Source organism: Danio rerio, chromosome 25 (assembly GCF_052040795.2).
Source record: "Danio rerio strain M-AB ecotype USA chromosome 25, GRCz13ab, whole genome shotgun sequence".
Lineage (NCBI taxonomy): Eukaryota > Metazoa > Chordata > Actinopteri > Cypriniformes > Danionidae > Danio > Danio rerio.
In genome coordinates, this window is record NC_141045.1 from 18,988,991 (window position 1) to 19,012,500 (window position 23,510).

The 23,510-nt window shown below is 34.6% G+C and overlaps 1 protein-coding gene across 2 annotated transcripts in view; it reads left to right on the plus strand.

The window, feature by feature from the left end:
- The window catches only part of galnt18a (UDP-N-acetyl-alpha-D-galactosamine:polypeptide N-acetylgalactosaminyltransferase 18a), a 146,414-nt gene that overhangs the window by 68,209 nt on the left and 54,695 nt on the right, over window positions 1–23,510 (plus strand). The window contains exons 4-6 of one of the 2 annotated variants that reach the window (XM_087310267.1): window positions 7,902–8,082; window positions 14,798–14,995; window positions 18,554–18,668. In XM_087310267.1, coding sequence (XP_087166393.1) covers window positions 7,902–8,082; window positions 14,798–14,995; window positions 18,554–18,668 — 494 coding nt within the window. 2 annotated transcript variants of the gene reach the window in all.

The window sequence follows — 23,510 nt, forward strand, 5'->3', positions numbered from 1 at the left end:
TTCCTCCGGGTGCTCTGGTTTCCCCCACAGTCTAAAGACATGCAGAATAGGAAAACTGAATAAGTTAAATTGGTCCTAATGTATGTGTGTAAATGCAAGAGGGTATGGGTGTTTTCTAGTGCTGGGTTGTGGCTGGAAGAGCATCTGCTACGTAATAGCATATGTTGGATAAGTTTCCGGTTCATTCTGCTGTGGCGACCCTTAATTAATAAGGGGACTAAGCCGAAAAGAAAATGAATGAATGAATTTATTAATTGTAATATTATTATAATTGTGGTTATCAATTAATGAATATACTTCTTAATATTTTTGGTCTTATTTTTGTTTGTTCAATGTAGGGCACCATATATCGTTTCAGCATCAATATCGCAATATGACCATTTGCAAAAGTCACATCACAGGATATGCCATGTTGAAGCTGAATTATAAAATATAATTTTGTATGTGCTTTTGAGGCTTGTGACTGTAATGATTTTAAAAGCATTTAGACCTAAGAAATGATCCCTTTTATTAACTTTATTAGCGATTAATTTTGTTGAATTATAATTCTTTTTCTATTATTGCACCTGAAGAGACATGGAAAGCAATAAAAACAGTTTATTTCAATTGTATCATTTTCTTTATTGTATTTATTTATACTTGTAGATTGTTTATTAGATTTTATGCAGATGCAGTTCCTCTAGAGAAAGTCATCTGATGAAATTGTGTTCAAATATATCGCAGAATAACGAAATATTGCAACGCTAAATTTTTCCAATATTGTGCAGCCCTACTTCCATGCGTCATAACTTAATATCAATTATTAATTTTACTATTAATTATTAAATATTAATATTAAACAATTATATTGATTTATTAAAGAATTCTTCTGGCAATTCTTCAGCCAAAGCAAATTAAACTTTAGCAGATTGCTATGGTATAAATGCAGCACTACAACATACAAAAGAAAGAGATCGACTTAGAATGTCACTTACAAGTTTAGTAATGTTTTTTTTAACTGTAGTTTGAAATTACGCTGAGTTTTTCTCCTCTAAGGGCTTATTATGTGGCCATCTCTGTCCTCATCTTGTGGATAGACAATAGCCCTTTTCACACAGTGATACCGGTAAATATCTGGAAAATTTCCGGAAAAGAGCATTCACAAAATACCAAAATACCGGTAAATTCTGACATCATTCATCACAAATGAGCTTTAAACGGCTGCGCTTGTATTTGTAAACATTTGACTAAATTACAAACTCTGTGGATGATCAATATTGTGAACAACTTTCGCAGGATCACTTTCGCATGTCGAGATGTTCATAATATGTGCGTGTGCAGGCGCTCACAGGCTGAAGCTTGAAGGTAAACAAACATAAGCATCTCATCGATGATTATTTACACAGTTGGCATAAAGAAGAACATATAAATGTGATCTGACTAACTTCTAGCAGCTAAATGTGTCTGGAAAAATATTCAAAGGTTTTTATTCTCACAAACCGCGCGGACGTAAATGCGTCTGACTGTTGTGATTGGCTAAAGCAGACGTCTCACGTCAGCACGTTCTAGACGTGCACGCGCTTATTACGGTAATCTTCCTTCTGCATTCACACAGCGCAGCATTCCGGCAAATTGCCGGTAATGTTACAACTTCTCTTTCCGGAAAATAGCCAGAACGAATTTATCGGTATTTTCAAAAAGGACCTGTTCACACATACAACCTTTTCGGAAAATTGCCGGCAATTTTCCGGAAAGGTCTCTATGTGTGAAAGGGGCTAATGTCAACTGTCTCTGCTCTGCACAATGACAGGCTGATGAATGCTGTATCTCTGAAATAGAAAATATTTCAAATAGGCCCTATCCTTATAAATAAACTGCATAGTTGCAATTTAAACAGCTACAGTCTCGCCTAAAAAATCCTCAAAAGTACATTATGTTGCCCAACAGCTGCAATATTTGTCAAACTTTAGTGTGCTTATTGATCTGCTGACACTCTATGTGGCAGAGTAATACAGAAGGGTGAGGAAGCTGTACGAGTGTTGTTATTGCAAAATATCACACAGCTATCAGCTATCAGATTCGAGAATCAGACATAACTGTTGTATAAAATGTAATATAATATAATATAATATAATATAATATAATATAATATAATGTAATATAATATAATCATACTTTTCAACAAGGTTTCATCAGTTTCATCATGTTAGTTAATGTATTTACGTACATTAAATAGTAACAGACAAATGTAGCTTTTTCTTTTGTTTAACCGCAATTGGAATATACCCACAACAGTAATTTAAACATATTTCAAACTGAATTATATTCACCTGCCTTTATTTTAGAAATTGTGTCCCCACAAAGAATCATTAAATTTATTGGCCCTTACAATCAAAACGTTTGAACCCCTGTTTTCCACAGAGACCTGCTGTCTCTACAAGAGCGATGCGAGTTCATCTCAGGCCGATCAGAAAGCAGAACCTTTGATTTGCTCTCATCACCTCTGGAGTATTTGTTTTGTCCAGAATAATGACTTCGCAGTGGTTCTGTCGCATTGACCTTTTGCTTGGCGTGTGTGTGCGTGACACAGTGAGGGCTAGAATGGGTAATGCGTGGGGCAGAGCTGAGGTCTGGACGCTTCATTCTCCCTTAGATTGACAGCAGCTTCACGTCACACCATCTGGTTGCCATAGAGAGACGGGATGAAGGCTTTCTGTCTAATAAAAACAAACAGCACAGGAGACAGATGGGAGGAGAGTAATCACCAGCCGACAGCAGCACACTCACCCAATATCACAGACCGCTGGCAAATATTAGTGTCTGATGTTCACGGCATTTCACTTCATGTCCGTCATTCTTTGAGAGGTTGCGGTGGGAGTCTATATAAACGAATTTTGATTAGAATGTAATAAAAGTCAGGTACACGTGTCCCCGCCGTCTCCCTGCTTCATTTCTGCCGAGCACTCAAACTTTCTCCAAGGCCACATGGGTGACTTGGGTAAACAGCAGGTGTGAGATGCAGACATTTAAACTGAGTGTAATATTTATCATTTATGGTATTATTATTTGTTTTGGTAAAAAGTCACAGTATGTAATGTTTACCACTAGAGGGTATCTGATCACAACAAACAAAGGCTTATACAAAGTCACTCTAGTACCGCCTTTTAGTTGTCTGTCACACTGGGTGGCAGTTGAAGTTGCTTTTGTGCATTCTCACCTCGACATTGCTTGTATAATGTTTATGATAAAGTTTATGATGATAATTACTGAGAGCAAATCAGTTTACATGCCACTGAAAATAAAAATTGTTCAGAGAAAACACTAAATATAAATGTAAGCAGAACCTAAAATGCGTCTCAGCAGGGTGTTTTCACACCTTTACTTTGAAACACTGTCGAGTGGCGAAAGAGGAAAGGGTTTGCATGAAAAGGGGAGTTTCATTGCGTGCACACACTGATTTTCACAGCGGCAACACAAACACAGATGCAGGGGAGACAGACAGTGACCACGTTTACATTGACATCAGTGATCAAATTATTTGCCTTAATATGAATAAGACAATACAATGAATAAGGTGTTTACATGAGTTTACATTTCAATCCATAAAATTGTTGTGATATTACTGTAAACTTAGTAACTAAATCAGTTTGATCATGGTCTTTAAAAACTGAAAGATTACTGCTGACGATACTAACTAGCATAAACATAAACAAAGAACATTGATTACACACTTACCAAATCCGTGGAGACAGGACAATCAACACAAACTGGAACCATGTCTTTTCTTAAAGGAGTGGCAAATTCGCATTTTTACCATTTACAGATGCGGAAATCTATCGGGTAAAAAAGTTCCTTACGAACTCATTTTTGCTCTCATCGTGGGGAAATGGAAACAAAGCCTTTGTTGCGGCACATTTCTAAACGCAACACTGACGACCCATGTCTCTGAACAATTCTTTTTCTTCCACTTGTTTTAATTATGGTTGGCAGCACAGTGTGGCGTCTCTCTAAACACTGTAGCAGGTAAAAACAGTCTTCTAAGCCAGTGGTTCCCAACCTGGGGTCCGCGCCCCCCTAAGGGGGGCGCCACAGTTCACAGGGGGGGCGCGGGAGAGGATAAGTATTGAGGTAGAAAAAGGCATAAAAATGCTCCACTATTATAAAGGGCTTTGCAATTAATCGAAAATCCGATTTAGATTTCGGTTTCAAACGATTATAAAAAAGCATAAATCGACATAATTGATTATTGCATCATATTTCGCCACTGTTGTACACGTGTTGCTCTTAAAAGCGCGAAAGAGCTTATGTGTGTGTGCAACACGATCACGCAGTCAGAAGCATGCGGCCGGTCAGCATCCACTCTCATTCGCACACTGAGACGAGCAGAGGAGCGCAGACATCTAAAGTCATCTTAACGTGAGCGATTTAATGGTCAAATAGGTGTCAAAACGCGGTGTTTAGTGATTATTTTCATTAACCCTCATTTGTGTAATAAACAAACGAGTTGAGGATCAAAAGACGTGAAAGAGAAACCATTAAAGAGACAGCGAGAAATATTCCTACTGCCGCCTGTTTTTATCATTATTAAACAAACATCACGAGAAAACCCTCGCTGCTCTTGACTGAAGGAATGCTGTAGCTAAAGTGTTTTTCTTACAGTGAAGATGCTTAAAGCACAGTTTGTTTCATATTTTTATTCTATTGTATTTATTTCTCTTTCCTTTGCAGGGTGGAAAATAACTGTATGTATACAGTTGAAGTCAGAATATTAGCCCTCTTGAATATTAACAAACCTTTTCCTGCCCAATTTCTGTTTCATGGAAAGAATATTTTATTAACTTATTTCTGAACATAATAGTTTTGATATCTCATTTCTAATTACTGAGATTTCTTTTTGTCTTTGCTATAATGACAGCACATAATATTTTACTAGATATTTTTCAAAATACAAGCATTCAGATTAAAGTGCAGTTCAAAGGCTTAATTAGAGTAATAAGGCAAGTCATTATAACGCTAGTTTATTCTGCAGACAATCAAAAATAAATATTGCTTAAGGGGGCTAATAATATTGACCTTAAATTGGTTTCAAAATATTTAAACCTGTCTTTACTCTAGCTAAAATAAAACAAATAGAAGAAAAAATATTATAGGAAATACTGTTAAAACTCCTTGCTCTGTTAAACATAATTTGGGAAATATTTATAAAAAAATAAATAAATCTCAGGAGCGCTAATAATTTTGACTTTAACTGGCAATGGTTTTGAATAATCGTGATTACAATTATGACCAAAATAATCGTGATTATGATTTTTCCCAAAATCGAGCAGCCTTACTATTATATATGTATTTTTAAGTACCAAAAAAATAAATAATAATAATCTAAACACATGCTTAAAATTCCAACATAATAGTGAAAATAATTAAAATAAATAACTTTAAATAATTATTTAAATTTTGCTCACTCGCGCAATCTGCTTGTCAACGTGTCGTAAAGGCAAAATCAAAACAAAAATGGCAGACAAACGTAAATGCAGTGATTCTTCAGAGGCGAAGAAAAAGATTAGACAGTATGACAAAGCCTACCTAAATTTTGGTTTTATTAAAGGCCAAGACAAGTTAAAACTGATTAATTAATATTTTTTATAGATATTACTATATATTAATATTACACAAACACACACACACACACACACACACACACACACACACACACACACACACATATATATATATATATATATATATATATATATATATATATATATATATATATATATATATATATATATATATATATATATATATGCACACACACACACAGTACATATGTGTGTGTGTGCGTGTGTATTTATATGGTGGGGGGGCTCCAATGTTTGTATATGTTCATGGGGGGGGCCCCAAAGAAAAAGGTTGGGAACCACTGTTCTAAGCTATTTCATGCATATTAATGAAGTTGCATCTCATTCACAATAGAGCACGCTGATTGGTCGAACCAGTCTTTTTCTTGAATTAATGCTGAAAACTCAAAGACGTCACGTTATACAAGCTGGTACAGACATCCCATCTCCATGCTGGATTTTACACAATGATCACATTGTTGTGACGTAGCTTCAAAATTTCTTTTCAAAAGCGAAGTACCAATTTGCTTGAAATAACACAAAAACAGCCAATTTAAACTTTTTTTGTGAAATATATGTGTCCTAATAGTGTTTTTAGCAACATGGGACATATATATATATATATATATATATATATATATATATATATATATATGTGTGTGTGTGTGTGTGTGTGTGTGTGTCCCATGACTGTCAACATCTCAAAAAATGTGTTTTGGTGTCTCGTGAAAAAAAGTGTGTTCTCTATCAATACTGCTATTTTTCTGCTGTAATTGCGTAATTGTTAATTAATCTGCTGTAATTGTTTGTGTAGATCTACAGCATGGAGAATGAGAGAGTATCATGTGAGCTCTACCAATACTACAAATTGGCTGTAACTCACAAAAGTCGCTCTTAATATGCATAAAGTTGATGAATTTTCAACTTTGACGCTTTGTTCGACACACCCACATCCAATCGAGTTGTCACTTGCAAAGCCAGAGGTCGCCTGATGTCGCTCACTCTCCACTGAAATGAATGGTTGTGTGTTGCTTTGTCACAGCCTGCTGTTTGTAGTGTGAATTAGACGTTAAGAGTCTGATGACGCCATGACGTCCTAAGGGTTTGTTTGTTCATCACATGAATTGGCTAAAGTTTTCAAAATTTAGTATCATTGTAGTTTGAAGCAGAGTATACTTTTTGGAATAAATTTCAAATAACAAGGGACATTCAATCCATAAAATATTCTAAAATTTTCCCAATCAATTGTGTAAAGTAATTACAAATACTTGAGTTGTTTTTCTCAGGAATTGCACTTTACTAATTGTGCTGTACATAACATTTTTACTAACAATACAGTGTAATTAATTGGCCATTAAAATTTGAGTTTTTGCCTCATGAGGTCAGCATGTGCTGTTTTATAAACTGTTTGAACATATCACAAACAAATTATTTATAATTAAATTATTTATAATTAAATTTATTATAAGCTGTGCAAAATTTCCAGCATCTTCAGATCAGCTTCTCTTCACTCATAGACAGCCCTATGCACTGAACGCGACCCTGTACCAAGATGGCAGCTTTATAGATGCATTAATTTCAGTATCACTTTATTTTGATGGTGCCTTTAATGCATTTTGTTGAATTTAAGTTACATGTGCATCTAAATTCCAACTAATTCTCATTAGAATATAAGTAGACTGTTAGGTTGGGGTTAGGGGTAGAATTAGTTCAAGTTGACATGTACTTTCAAAGTTTCTTATAGTCAGTTAAATGTCTGTTAAAAGAGCATTATCAGCAGATATTAAGCAGTCTACTAATACTCAAATGAGAATTAGTTGGCATGTAGTTGCAGATAGGGACCATGAAAATAAAATCTTACCTTCATTTCAATAGACAGCAATAGCCTATGCTAAATATCACACTCAGTGTATTTGTCTATGGGGGGTATAAAGAGACAAGCTTCTGAACATCAGTTAGAGTGCCAGATCAATTAAAAATTCCAGTGGCCAGTTAGAGTCTTTGAATGGGATGACTGATTGGGGCAGCTGAGCCCAAATTACAGTTTGAGACACATTTCTTTCAATGACTTTTTGATAGTAGGCAAATTGGTCACCTGCTCCATTTCTAAATGAGTCAGCAGATTTGAATAAATCATCTGAATGATGGATTTAATGATTCAAACTTTCTTCCACCTAATGACATTTTTAGCTTAACATTTATCACCAGCACAAACCAAAAATCTCATTTTTGGTCATTATCACATACTGTAGGAAGAGATGCTTCTCAAAAAATAACTCTTTCCCTTTTGTTTTTTTACAGCAGAGCTGCTGGAGAATCTGCAGAGATTTGTGGACGAGACCAATCAGCAGCGGCGTGACTTTATTAAAGTGGTCCACCATGAGAAGCAGGAGGGATTGATTCGCTCTCGGGTCAGTGGATGGAGAGCTGCAAGTGCCCCAATCGTCGCTCTGTTTGATGCCCATGTTGAGTTCAGCATTGGCTGGTCAGTGTTGCTAGATTTTAACATCATTTAATCATCAGTAATGAATGTAAAACTGCCAAAGAGTATTTATATATCTATAATAGTGGTTGGCCGTTATAGGCATTAACATGCTGCATTAACATGAGACTCTTATCGTGCAATAAAAAAAATCACCTTTAATCTATTCTTAAAGTTGGTTTGGGAGCTGGGTCTATTCTGCGCAAGCTACAATGACTTTCATCTTGATATTTTACCGCGCATGTATGTTTGTCAGAGCCGTCTGACAAAAAAGTGCCCTCCTGAATCAAATCTGAATCAGAATGCCTGACATAAACTGCAGTTCGGCAGTTTCACTTTAACTCATGAACATTTCAAACTGGGGTAACAAACGGGTATTAGATGCAAATCAGGAGTAAGGATTGGTGAGAGTGTTATGGAATTTAATAATGCCAAATGGAAAGAAAAAAACTTCTGCATTTCGCGATGTGTGTGTGTGTGTGTATTTCTGTGCGGTCCTTTACTGACTAGTGTGGATCTTGTCGGAAAATATGGTGAAAAGTCCTAAAAGTCCTTGCCGTTTTTGATGTGTTTTAGAAACAGGAGTTGAGCCCCTGGTCTAATGCGCCACCTGGCTTAAGAAACCCGTTCTCAAAGACTTATTATTTGCGTAGCACACATATTCTGAATGCCATCTGCAGAATTCAAAAGAGCCATTTTAATCTAGATTAAAAAAAAATAATCTATGGCCACCTATAGTCTATACCTATTATTACCAAAAACAGGTTTTGAATATAAAAAATACTGAGAAATAAACATATATTATGTCTATTAGGTATATAGGCAAATTTAAATGTTTCTGTCTGATTAGGTGGCACCTTTCAATTTACATTTTAATTTAATCATATAAATGTATTAATTTAAAATAAACTACAAGGTGGGATGGATCCATGATTTCATGTTGTTGACGGACCCTACCATCCGAATGTTGCAGCAAAAATCAAAACTCATCAGACTGGGCAACATTTTTCCAATTTTCTATTGTTCAATTTTGGTGAGCCTGTATAATTGTAGCCTCAGTTTCCTGTTCGTAGCTGACAGGAGTCGGACCCGGTGTGGTCTTCTGCTGCTGTAGCCCATCCGCTCTAAGGTTGGACATGTTGTGCGTTCAGAGATGCTCTTCTGAATTCCTCGGTTGTAACGAGTGGTTATTTGAGTTACCTGTTACCTTTCAACCACGCCACGTTCAAAGTCACTTAAATCCCTTTTTTCTCCATTCTGATGCTCGGTTTGAGTTGCAGCAGATCATCTTGACCATGTCTACAAGCCTAAATGCATTGAGATGCTGCCATGTGGTTGGCTGATTAGAAATTTGCATTAGCGAGCAGTTGGACTGGTGGCCAGTGAATGTATATTGTGACTTATTAGTAAATTGAGAATATATGAAGTAATCATATTATACTGCAATTAATTAGAATATTGAATAAGTAATGAATCAGTGTCCTTGTCCATAAATCTATTGTCCATAGTTGTCCATAAATCTGTTTTTACATTAATTAATCAAGATAATTTCCCAGAGATGGGTTGCGGCTGGAAGGGCATCCACTGCGTAAAAACGTGCAGGATAAGTTGGAGGTTCATTTCGCAGTGGTGACCCCAGATTAATAAAGGGACTAAGCCGACAAGAAAATTAATGAATAAAAAATCAAGATAATATTCAATTCAATTCAATTCAGCTTTATTTGAATAGAGCTTTTACAATGTAGATTGTGTTAAAGCAGCTTCACATAAATGGTCACAATATGCACACTCTTTTTTTTTTTTTAAATACTCTGAATGACTAGTGTGCAGAGGTGGGTAGAGTATCCAAAATCTGTATTCAAGTAAGAGAACAAGTACTTGCGGAAATTTTTACTCAAGTAAAAGTAAAAGTAGCAATCTTAAAAGTTACTCGAGTAAGAGTAAAAAAGTCACTGATGAAAAAATTACTCAGGTAATTAGTTACTTAGTTACTTTTGATTTTATATATATATAGTGTGTTTTCATGACCGAGGTTTAACCTTTTTGAAGCAATTCTGTTTTATTCCACTGTGTCTAATGTGACCAAACAGCATGAAAGTGTAAAATATTATTTACGTTTCACAACAAAACTAGTCTCACAGTGTTTTTCTGGAAATGCCATTTTCTCCTATTGGCATTCAAGCAAATATTAAACCCATCTAGCCCCCAAATAAAGCCCTGTTATTGCAAAGAAGCTCATAGACGCACACAGTTTCATTTAAAATCAAGTCGTGCTGTTTTATTCACGCTGAGAATTCAGATTTGGTGTGAATGGGAGTTGTGCATGATGATGTTTTTGATCATTGTTTGTACAGAGCGCTCCTTCATTGCTCTTTTGACCCCAGTGTGAGTGAATACAAATACATTCTTGCTCATTAAATGGGAAATTCATCCAAAAATGAAAAATTGCTAGTATTTTATTTACCTCAGGTCATCCATGATACTTTTTTTTCTCTTAGTAGAACATTTAAAAAATTTTTTAGCTGGAACTGTGGTGCTTGGTGATTTATAATTTGCAGGTTTGCAGATACAAGCACTTTGAGAGTTAAACTTTTTATTTGTTGAAGGGTTAGTTCACACAAAAATAGCAATTGTCAATTTAGTACAACATTAAAGAACATTTTTGTCTTGCCTACATCATGGCATGATGTGATTAAGCCGTGTGCACTGTTCAAATTTTATCAATTTTATCTTCAGTGAACTCATTTTACACCAATTTTAACGCAAATTTAAATAACTATAGTACAAGGCATCTCCCTCTGTTCCTGTTTTAGTCAACCAGCCAACAAGTGCCATATCATCTGCATATTTAAATAGCTTAAAACCTAAATCATGGATCTTACGTTCATTTGTGCAAAGAAAAAGTAAAGGATGATAAAATGCTTCCTTGTGAAGATTCTGTATTTACAAATTGACTATTCCAACAGTAAAACATACAAAATTGACCACCTCCCAACAGAGAAAACCACCAACAATCAAGAATGCATGATTATATGGTATATGCAATCAAAAAAATGTCATTATAATGGAAGCTATTGGGGCAAAAACAGCCACCGATATACTGAAAAAAAGGGTAGTACATTTGCCCAGAGTGTACTGTTGAATTTTTTTTAATTTTCAAAGCATTTTCTCATAATATGTGTCAAAATAAGATTTTTCACAACAAATCAATCCATTTGCTGAACACAAAGAAAGTTAAGGCCAAATTAAGGTTTAAAAACACCCCAGAGTGGATAAAGACATCCTGAACAGCACACAGTGGTTAAATAGACAGCATTTTCAGATTTTTGTGTGTGCTATCCCTGTAACAAATGTCATTTTAAGCCAGTGCAAGTGTTAATGTTAAAGCAGAGCTGTGTGTGGATGAAACGTCTGTTGTTTCAGTGTGTTTGCGTTCCTGTGGGTGTGAGGCCAGGAATATGAGCAGAAGTGCCTGTCGACTGCAATTACAGTGCCAACCGCAGCTGTCAACTTACATACCTGTTAATTATTCCCCGCGCAACATGTCGAAAAAAGCACCTCTAAAGGACTTGGAAAGAGTCCAAAGTGTATCTTATGCATGTCAGCTTATTCCTGTTCAAAATTCATGCTGCGTTCAGTCGGTTCATGGGGGCTTCGGAGTGGATTAGTTCAGAGCTTTTTGTTCAGATATTTATTAACTGTAATTATGTTAATGTTTTGCAGATAGTATTTGAATATGTAAAATATTACATGTGGACAATATTGCTATATGTAGTATGCTACTATAAATAATTATCGAATGTTTAAGATGCACATTAGTAAATTAGTGCTGGTCAAAGATTAATCGCGATTAATTGCATATAAAATAAAAGTTTGTTTTGACGATGGATATGTATGTATTATAAATATTTATTTTGTAAATGTGATACAAACACATGCATAAAAACAAACCTACACAAAACTATTTTGTTACAAACATATTTAATTTAATTTAAATTTGCTTCATATGCAAATATATTTTAAATATAAAGTTAGTAACTATTTAAACAGTAAAGTTTTATACACATACACACCACATATATGTATATATATATATATATATATATATATATATATATATATATATATATATATATATATATATATATATATATATATATATATATATATCAAAAGAGTAGCAGTGCGATGTGGCTGTATATCGACCTCCCACGTGTGTGGAAACAGTGATGATATACAGTCATATTGCACTGCTATGAGTGTGATATTCTGCTTATACAACAGTCCGACTGCATAACTGTGTATATAAAATAAATCAAACACAAAATTCTTTTGTATGAGAAATAACTTTCTTCCACCGTTCATTCACATCTGCAGCTGACGTCAGAACAGCAGAAATGGTTGCTACATCATAAAAGTCACCGCAGAGCTAGTATATGGATGATTCTCTAACGTAATATCTAAAGTGATGACAAAACAGGTGATTTTACTGACATTTTAGGATTATAAGGCCAAACGACATGAAATGCCACCAGTCTACAGATATATCCCCTAGAATTTCTGTTATAATTGGGAGATCACAATAATTAAATCCAGAAAAGCCAAAGCAACGCCAACACTACCAGATTACTGTTGTGTTTGTGATAAGGAAAAAACATTTCTTCTTTCTTTCTGTTTACTAAACTAGTGTGCAGTAGCGAAAACAGGAGAGAAACAAACAGATGGCCAACCAAAAAGTAACTCAAACAAAGTCACTTGTTGGTTAAACAAAGAGTTGCCAACACAAAATACATATATTCCTAATATGTGAGTCCATCTCATACCCAACGCACTTCGATTACTATGGTATAAATACAACACTACAACATACAAAAGAGAGAGATCCGCAGAGAAAGTCACCTATCAGTTTAGTAATGATTTGATCAACTGTAGTTTAAAGTTATGCTAGGTTATTCCTTCTTTAAGGGCTCCTTATGTGCTCTCTGTCACCATCTGTGGATGGACAACATTAACCATCTTTGGTCTGCTCAATGACAGGCTAATGGTCGTCGATGCGCTGTCTCTCAAAAATTATAAATATTTAAAAACAGGCACTATCCTTAAAATAGACTGCATAGTTGCAATCTAAACAACTACATTCTCAACTAAAAAAAGTACATTATGTTGTCCAACAGCAGAAATATTTGTCAAACTGTAAAGCAGGGCTATTCAGTCGGTGGCCCGAGGCAATTTGCTCCAGGCCTCCAAATAGTGTGATCAAGACATCAAACATAAATTTAGTTCAGTCGCTGTAGTTGTGAAGTGGCGTGTGTCCATTACAGCATGAGCGTGAACCATGTGACATAAGAAAGTGGCACCTTTCCAGAGACTGTAATAAGGGTTAGATGATATGACTGACAGCAACTTCCCTACTTTGCACACATCAGGTCATCAAATCACAGTGATGATGACTGGTTTCCTAGATGCACTGAAAACCAACTTTGCCGATACGTTTGATCATTTTACAATCCGAGATAAAGAGAGGAAAGTTGCTAAGGACTTTTTCTGTGTAAATGTTGAGAAAGAGAGTTTGCATTAAAAGCAAAGGAGCTGGTTGTGTCATTTCTCTCTTTAGGAGGCAGTCTAATTGCTTGCCAATTGTTAAGATGGCTGTTGTAGTTTAAGACAACAATTTGAATTACAAATTTTTTATTTGTTTAAAAAAAGCAGCCTATTGTACAATGCACTGAAATTATTTAGCTTCAGAATACAATCTAAAAGTTTTAATGTAGAAAAAGCCAACGTGGGTGTCTTAAGGAGCAAAAATACAACATATGGGCTCTTATATTGCTGTTGTGTCATCACTCATATAGAAAGTCAAATCTCTCCGGCCCCTCATTTAGGATGCTTTTCATGAACTGGCCCCCATGACAAACTGATTGAATAGCCCTGCTGTAGAGTGTCCTCTGCTTGCTGCTGTATGTGGGCAGAGAAATACACAAAGGTGAAGGGTGAAGAGGCTGGACGAGTGCTATATATACAGTTACATAAACTTAAATACATAAAATAATAATTATTAACTCGTAATAGCTAATAATAACTTTAATGATGCTATCTAATATGATAGTAATAAAAGTACAAATAATACAGGAAAATGTTTTATAGACAACAATTATTATTGTTCAGAATTAATATTTAAGCATGCACAGTCAACATAAAAATAGAAATACTATTAATGCATATTTAAGAATATGTAATATAAACAATTATGGGTAATAATTCATTTAACAGACCCTTAAAGAAGAAAAATGCAGCAAAAGTGCCTGGAAAGCCTATTTCTGCTCTGAATTCATGCTGCACTCCGTCAGTTCATGCTTCTGGATTTTTCTTCTGGTTTCAGTGCCATTTTACTGAGTGACTCGAACAGCTTTTAGCTTGCCTGGGGACATTTCTAAAGTTCAAACCTAGCGCTAATACCTGCCTTTACAACTTCTGAGATGGTCTTTTAAAATACCACTATCTCTGACAATGACATTTTAAGTTTTAAATCGATGGGTTCTGAGAAGTCATTCCCTACTAAAGTAAAGACGGCGTAATAATCAAGTGTGAAATCACCTTTCGCATGCAGTGGAAAGAACTGCATTAAACATGGTATTTTGGGATATTGGGGATTAAATTGGATTTAACCAAAAAGTATAAACCACGAACTTAAAGCTTGTTCTGTTTCTGTTGTTGTAAGGGCTGAACCTATTCTTCACCGCATCCAAGAGGACCGAACGCGGGTCATCTCGCCATCATTTGACAACATCAAATACGACACGTTTGAGATTGAAGAGTATCCACTCTCTGCTCAAGGGTTTGACTGGGAACTGTGGTGCCGTTATTTAAACCCTCCCAAATCCTGGTGGATGCAAAAGAACCAAACCGCACCAATCAGGTATTTAAGCAATCCTGAATTGTTTTGGTCAGCAGTAACTGTAACTGATTCACAATTTAATGAGGGAGTCACTAACCCATCAATAGTTATTAATCATACATATTGATATATCATAATACAGACTCATTATCATTTTTGACTGATTTACCTATAAAAACAGTTATTAGGAATCATTTGTCGATGAATGACACATTCCAGACCATCTAAATAAAACTAATGTACACAGGACCTTATCTGAAAAAACTTTGTTTATTCAACTTTTTTTGTGACTAATTTGTGAATCTTTTTGGCTGAATCACTTAAAAAGAGCATTTACTTCATCTTTGATTGTAATTTTAACTTAATTTGATTGTAATGCAATTATGTGCACCTTTTGTAAAGCTGAAACTACATCTATTGTAAAAAGCACTATACCAATAAACTTAAATTGAATTTTCATAATGAGTTTGAGACTGATTCATGAATCTTTTTGACTGATTCACTTAAAAAGAACACCGTGAGACAGTTTCTGACAGAAATGCTTTTTTGGATGCAAGTTTAAGACTGATTCATGAATCTTTTTGATAGATTCACTTTTTATAAAAATCATGAAATATCTCACAAACGAGCATTCACGATAGAAGTTGTGATTAATTATTAAGTTTTAACTAACTCACTTAAAAAACAACTTGAGATAATATCTGATAAGACTGCTTTTATATTCAAGTTTGAGACTGATTCATGAATCTTTTTGACTGATTCACTTAAAAAGAACAATATGAGATAGTTTTGACAAAACTTTTTTCACATGCAAGTTTGAGACTGATTCATGAATCTTTTTTGACTGATTCACTTGAAAATAACACCATCAAATGGTATCTGACAAAACTGCATTCATAAGCAAGTTTAAGACTGATTCATGAATCTTTTGGGCTGATTGACTTAGAAAGAACTATTTGAGATGGGTTTTGATTCATAATTTTTTTTAATGATTCACTTAAAAAAATCATAAGATATCTCTCAAAAGTGTATTCACAATGGAATTTGAGATTGATTTATTAATCTTTTTGACTGGTTCACTTGAAAAGAACACCATGAGATGGTTTCTGACAATACATGTTCCAGATGCAAGTTTAGGACTGATTCATAAATCTTTTTGACTGATTAACTTGAAAAGAACACCCACAGATAAAATCTGACAAAACTTTATTCATAAACAGGATTGTGACTGATTCTTTTGACTGATTCACTTAAAAAGATTAACATGAAATGGTTTCTGACAAAACCGATTCACTTAAAAACAACACCATCAGATGATTTTGGACAAAACTGCTTTCATATACAAGTTTTCGATTGATCGATTCAATAAAAAAAAGCTTTATGAGATCTCACAAAAGAGTATTCACAATGTAGTTTGAGACTGATTCATTCATTTTTAAAATTGATTTACTTAAAAAGAACTGCATTTATATGCAAGTTTGAGGCTGATTCATAAATATTTTGGCTGATTCACTTAAAAAGAACATCATGAAATATCTCAAAATTGAATTCTCTATGGAGTTTGAGGATTAATTCATGCATTTGATTCACTCACTTAAAAGAAACATTTAAGAATCATTTGACAGTAAATTGTAATTTCTGGCTCATAATGTGTTTGTTAGTGCACACTTTAAACTTACAGGAAGTTAACATGAAACCATTTTGGGAAATGAGAGCTGACAGAGCCACTTTCACAGGTTTCAAAACTGCTTTATGAATCTTTTTGATTGAAACTCTTAAAGGGATAGCTCACCAAAAAAATAATTTCCTCACTATTTAGTGGTTTTAAACTTTTGTGAATTTCTTTCTTCTGTTGAACAAAAAACTAAATATTTTAATAAATGTTGGATAAAGCAGCCATTGCCATCCATTGTAGAAACAAAAAATACTATGGAAGTCAATGGATGTTTTTTCAACATTCTTCAGTATATCTTTCTTTGTGTTCAGCATAAGAAAGAAACTCAAACAGGTTTGGATTAAGTGGAGGATAAGTGGATGATGACAAAACATTGTTTTGAGCAAATTATTCTTTTAAAGCAAGCGTGCAAAGAATGATTTAACACTGAATCAGATATTCATGCTTTTGGTGTGTTCATTTATTTAGAACTATATCTCTCCTATCATATAGGATCTAGAAAGTAGCTGTCAAAAGAATATCTGAAGTTTTAAGTAACATGATATCCTATGAAACTGCATTCACAAGTTAAGTCTGAGTCATGAATCTTTGTACAGATTCTCTTGAAAAGAACTTGATTCTTCTTAAGAATCATTTGACCCTGAATTAGATTTTCCTGCTTGTAACTGGTTTACTGTTGCTTGCAGAGAACATTTAAACTAAACTGATTCTGAAAGTAGCAAATGCCACATTGTTAGGAGAAGTCTGACAACTGCATTTACAAACAAAAGCTTTTGTGCAATTTTTTAGAACGGATTCTTTAACTCCTTAGATGCTTTACTTAATTCCTTAGAAAACACTGCTGTGCAATGTAATCTAATTTTGAAAGTAACTAAAACACCACATAGTAATATTGAACCTGACAAATTCACATTTACAAGCATGTATTAACACTTATTCAGGAATCTTTTCGACTGATTCACTTAAAAAGAACTGATTCTGATTCAAGCAGTTAAAGTTATGGACTTAAAGCCTATGCGATGGCATCCCTGTGATGTTTTATGTAAACATAACCTTTTTAGTTTTGATAGTTTCTTAAATTAATTATCTTAAATTGTTTTTAAATGTTTAAATAATCATATTCCAATCCTGTTTTCTGATCTAATCAGTAGGCATCAAACCTCTCACAGAGTTACACGAGCAACGGCTAATGGTGACTGTCTAGTGCCAAAGTGGAAGACCTCCTTTGGTCAATCTGTCTTTTCTGTAAAGGGAGCCAAACTGTGGAATGATTTACCGGTTAGCTTAAAATCAGAAAGTGATATAAATATTTTTAGCAGTGTTCTTAAAAAGTGGTTAAAAACAAAACAGCAGTGTTTGCACAAGTAGTTTAGTTTGTTGGATCATGTCGCCTTTGCTTTTGCCTTCAGTAATTTTATGTAAAGAATTGTAATGTTATGTATATGTATTCATTATATTTCCATTTTGCCAACTTTAAGCCTCCTGTGGACAGGTGTTGAGTATTAGCAAGTTTGCTAAAACACTTAAACAAATGCATTTAGTTGCCCAGTGTAATTGTGATGTCCATGTCAAATATTTAAACAAATAAAATTCTAGAGAGTCATTTAAAAGTAAACAGTGTTTACTGGCTCATAACATGTTTGTTGTCTAGTGCAGGAAACACTGATACAAAATATAAGCAAATGTAGAAAGTAACTAGTGTTGTTAGAATCAAATTTTAAATGTCTGCTTCTTAAAAAAATAAATTTGACAGGGAGTTGTGTTCAGGGGAAAGTTTGCTAAAAGTTGACTCAGAAAAGTTCCATTATCAGTTGTGAATGATTATATGAATGCAAAAATGCAGTGTAGTATTGTCCCAGGAGTCATTTGAGTTCATTGTTGGCGTGTGTCTCCTCTCCCAACAGGAGTCCTGCTCTGATCGGCTGCTTTGTAGTGGATAGGGAGTATTTTGAGGAGATTGGCCTGCTGGATGAAGGGATGGAGGTTTACGGCGGGGAGAACGTGGAGCTGGGGATCAGGGTAAGAGATATTCATCCTGCCTGCGAGAGCTCTGAAAGTGCAGCAGTAGACAGGATGTCTGGAGTTTGACTAGATGAGTAGACGCGTGTCACTGAATAATGCTGTTTCATTTGATGAAAAGATGCTTTATGCAGGTGGTTCTTTGAGGGCAAAGGGATATGTGGGGCTTTGCAGCTTCAGGTTACAGATAGGTGCGTGTGTGTGTTAAGGCTGCATGATATTTCAAAACACAGTCTGTAACTCAATATGGCATAGTGCGTTTGCCAAATGAAATAATTGTATGCACCACTGCTTTTAAAGGGATTTGCTTTCATACTGCATTTGTAAAAATGTACACACAGGTTTTGTGCAAAAACATGCAGTGCATGTTTTTTTGCTAGATATTTAAATATTATTATTTTTAATTGTATGATTAATTTTCATTAATTAAATTCAGATGCACCTTCCTTAAAAATAATCATTCTACGCATTCTATTATTCCTCTGTCCAAATACAGCTATTCAAGTATGAAGTGCCATATATATATATATATATATATATATATATATATATATATATATATATATATATATATATATATATATATATATATATATATATTTTTTTTTTTTAAATTAATTATGGATCTCAATATTTGGGGAGATTTTATGTTTTCAGTTGTCAAAGTTGACATGTTCTGCATGTGTTCTTGTGCTTATAATTTGACTAGTTCAGGCCTATCTTTGGTAAAAAAGAAATTATACCGAAATCATCAGTAGACTGCACTACATTGTCAAAAACATTCGTAAATGATCAGTTTTCTGTATTTTTCGATTCCTGTTTTATTTTTGCCAGTGTATTTATGCTTTTAAGTAAAGTTTATTTATAAACTTATTTCGAGAGGATCACGTGCTTATGATTGACACGGCTGGCCCCGAGTCAAGCTAATGTACGAACCACCCCTTCCACCCCCTCTCCTCCTATTTTCTCTATAGGGAAGCACCCAGTGACTAGCACAGTGGCCACACAGCAAGAATGCCTCCGGCTCGGGTCTCTACCCAGCCGGACAGCATTTCCGTGCGGAGTTCATGTTCTCCCCGTGCTTGCATGGTTTTTCCCCGGATCCTCCGGTTTCCTCCCACAGTCCAAAAAGACATGAGACTTTAGTAAATTGACTAAACCGAATCAGCACCATATTCAATTCCACCAGCAACACACCAACTTAGCAATCCTTAAGCAGCAGGAGGGGAAGGGGGGGTTCTCGAGATCTACCCTGAGCTCAGGGCCCTCTCCCGGGACAGCATGCCAAACTAGCTTATTACCAATCATCAGCTTGACCTTGATTTTTCTTCCAACAACTTTTATCAATGAAAAGTTTGAAAAAGTGACTTTTATGAGCATTTTTTTAATAGTTTAAAGGGGTGGTCCACTACAATATAGTTTTTTTAAACTTTAGTTGATGTGTAATGTAGCTGTGTGAACACAAACAACATCTCTGAATGTAATACCTTCAAAGTTGAATGCAAAGAAAGACATTGGCTTTTACAGAGTTACAAACGATTCAGGTCACGCACATTCACCACGCGCATACACCCCATGGAGCAAAGGGGCTAGACCAGAGGCGCTGTGATGTAGCAGTGAAAGCTAAAATGCCATTCAAACGCTGCTATTTTCACAGAGCTTGTTCTGTTTCTGTATTTTGGCTTCCTAAAGACACAATATGCTTACAATTTAATTTTAATTATGTTCCAAAGAATTATATATATATAATATAATTTATAATTTATAATATAATTATATATATAATTTATATAATTTATAATATAATTATATATATATATATAATTCTTTGGAACATAATTAAAATTAAATTGTAAGCATATATATATGTATATAAATAGCTAGCATTTGACAAAGGAGAGCTTCCAGAATCTCTCCCAGTTCAGTGCTGGATTCTGCTAAAAACTCCTCAAAGAAGGAGCAGCTGCAACCATAATAGAAGAAGCTGTGGATTGTGAACCACAAACTGTAACTATTTTTATTTGTTAAAATTGATCTATGACACAGTTTCTAGCATTATTGGTATGTTGTAGCGAAGATGTAAACAAGGATGTAAACAACAGGAAATGTTGTTTAGCACTGTTAACAATTTAGCTACAAATTCATATTTATCCTTCAAACCAAGTTTTTACACAGAAGAGGCAAAGTGCTTTTACTGGTGACGTTGAGCCGGTCCGTGAATCACAGCAAGTTATATTAGTTAACTAATCAGAGCCTCTTGAGGATGGGTCTTTCGGAGAAACTATGAAATATGACAGTCGTTTTCATGTTAGCTGAGTAGCTTTATATAATCAAATTAATATATATATATTGATTATCAAATTGTAATATATAAAAATGTACAAATGAAGCATGAGCACACATTGCTTTGCATCTTATAAACACAACCAAACCCTAAAATTATACTCTGGACCACCCTTTTAAAGTGATAAATTGTCTGGGTTGGTGTTGTACTGTATACTATAGTATAAAAACCTTATAACACACTGCCAGTAAATTTTCTGTTATTTTAGATTTATCTTTATATATAATTTCTTATACAATATACTGTTTCAAAAGTCTAAAATGTCAACAAAGTTACTTTGGTAAACCGTAGAGTTTAATTTTAAACATCAAAAGTAAACAGATAAACAGCCCATAATGCAATTCTAGTCTTTACAGTTCTAGTCGTAACAAGATTAACTGAATCATTTATTCATTTAAATCAGCTGATTCTTTTAGAAATACATTAAAACTAGATTTATGTCAACATATTAGTTCTAAAACAGATTATTACTAAAACTAAACATTACAGTCTTGCTCTGAGACGTACAAATCATTTGTTTTTGCTTTGATAATTTTTTAAATTTTTAAAGCAGAAAAAACAGACAATATTGTGACTAAAATGTAACTTAATATTTAATGAAATGTTGTATATAACATTTGCGATCACTCTCTTACTGTAATAGTTGATAAAATTATATTTTAACTATGACGTATCTTGTAAATAAAAAACAAAAACCCATATTTTACAATTCTAATAGTCTTCATCATGCATGCCAACATTAAAGATGCATTTTGGATTGTAAAAAAAGCGAGTTAAATATTTGTAATTTCCACTTGTATATTGTCCACACAGGTTCCCATGCAATGTTATTATCGATATAGAATAAAATTTCCTTTTAATATTGCAAAAAATACAATATCTCCTCTCCCAGCCATACTGTCTCATTGCACACAATTAAGTGCAGTTCACTGCGACTCACTAATGATAACCTGCCAAAGCGACGTCTCCTAACCTCTTTTACGCATGTACGGAGCCCCATTGAGACTCTGCCAGCTCCCATCAGCCCCAGCGGCTCTATAATTACCCTCAGCAGCCACAGTCCGAGCCCAGGCTGTGAATGGAGCTCAACTAAGCGGACACATGGACACTTGCTTACACTGTGATTTGGCCTTGCAAAGTTGCAATCATTCGACGCGGGGTGCACTTCAACAATACTGAGCGGATCAAACCTCCCATTAAACACAGATGTCTGTTGAGGGAGATTTTTTCTGGTAGCATCATTAATGCAAAACTGTTGGCAGAAACTGTTTTTCATGCTGGTGTCAGTTTTAAGTTTAGTTTTTTTAGCTTTTCAAAAAGTGTTGTTTAAAACCTGATAAGTTTAAATTTACGCAAAACATTTGTGGAGACATATCAAATCCACAAATTGTAGTTGTCATTTTTTTAAAGAAGTAGAACTTAACCAGCTAGCATTTTAACGGTGATTAAACGTTGAATCAATGTCAGGTCTGTGGTTGAATCAACATTAAATTACCGTACTTTTCAGTTTTGCAAATTGGATCAACATTGACATGGTGATGTTGTTTCACTGTCGAATCCTTCACAGTTGAAATCACAATGTGTTTCACGCTCTTACCACCATCATGGGTGAATTATGGTCATTCTGTAAACATTGAATGAAGATTGAATTACCTTTCATTTTTGCAAATTGGATCAACGTTGATATCTTGACGTTTTTTCACCATTGTACATTTCAATGCAGGTTAAATAGAAATGACATATACCAACATAGTTTCATTTTGTACTAAAACAGCGTGTTTGGGATGACTAGGCCCACATGGAATCGGTGCCCAAAGAAATCTGCAGATTCTTTTAGCCCATTATTGTATACAATTATATTATATACAATACAGTCTGTAAAGTTCAGTCTCTGAATTACACTTCATTTTAACACTCAGTCAGTTTAAATTCACCTTTATAGTTAATGTAACTTCTTTATATTAAGTGTAATAAACTTATTTAAGTGAGAAAACTCATTTATTCATTCATTCATTCATTTTTTTTTAGCTCAGTCCCTTTATTAATCTAGGGTTGCAGAATGAACCACCCTCTCATCCAGCATATGTTTTACACAACGGATGCCCTTTCAGCCGCAACCTGGGAACTGGGTACTGGGAAACCTCCATACACTCTTATTCACACACATACACTACAGCCAATTTAGTTTATTCAATTCACCTAGCTCATGTGTTTGGACTGTGGGGCAAACCGGAGCACCCGAAGGAAACCCATGCCAACATAGGGAGAACATACAAACTTTTCAATGAAATGCCAGTCCAGTCCAGCAGTTCTTGCAGTGAGGCGGCAGTGCTACCCACTGCACCACCATGCTGCTGTGAGAAAACTCATTTCATTTAATGCATTTTTTTTTTGTTTTTGTTTTTTTGTGTGATATAAAAAAAATAATCTAGAATACACATTTGTGTATTTATTTTGTCACAATTTATCAATTTCACTTACAGTCCATATTTCTATAT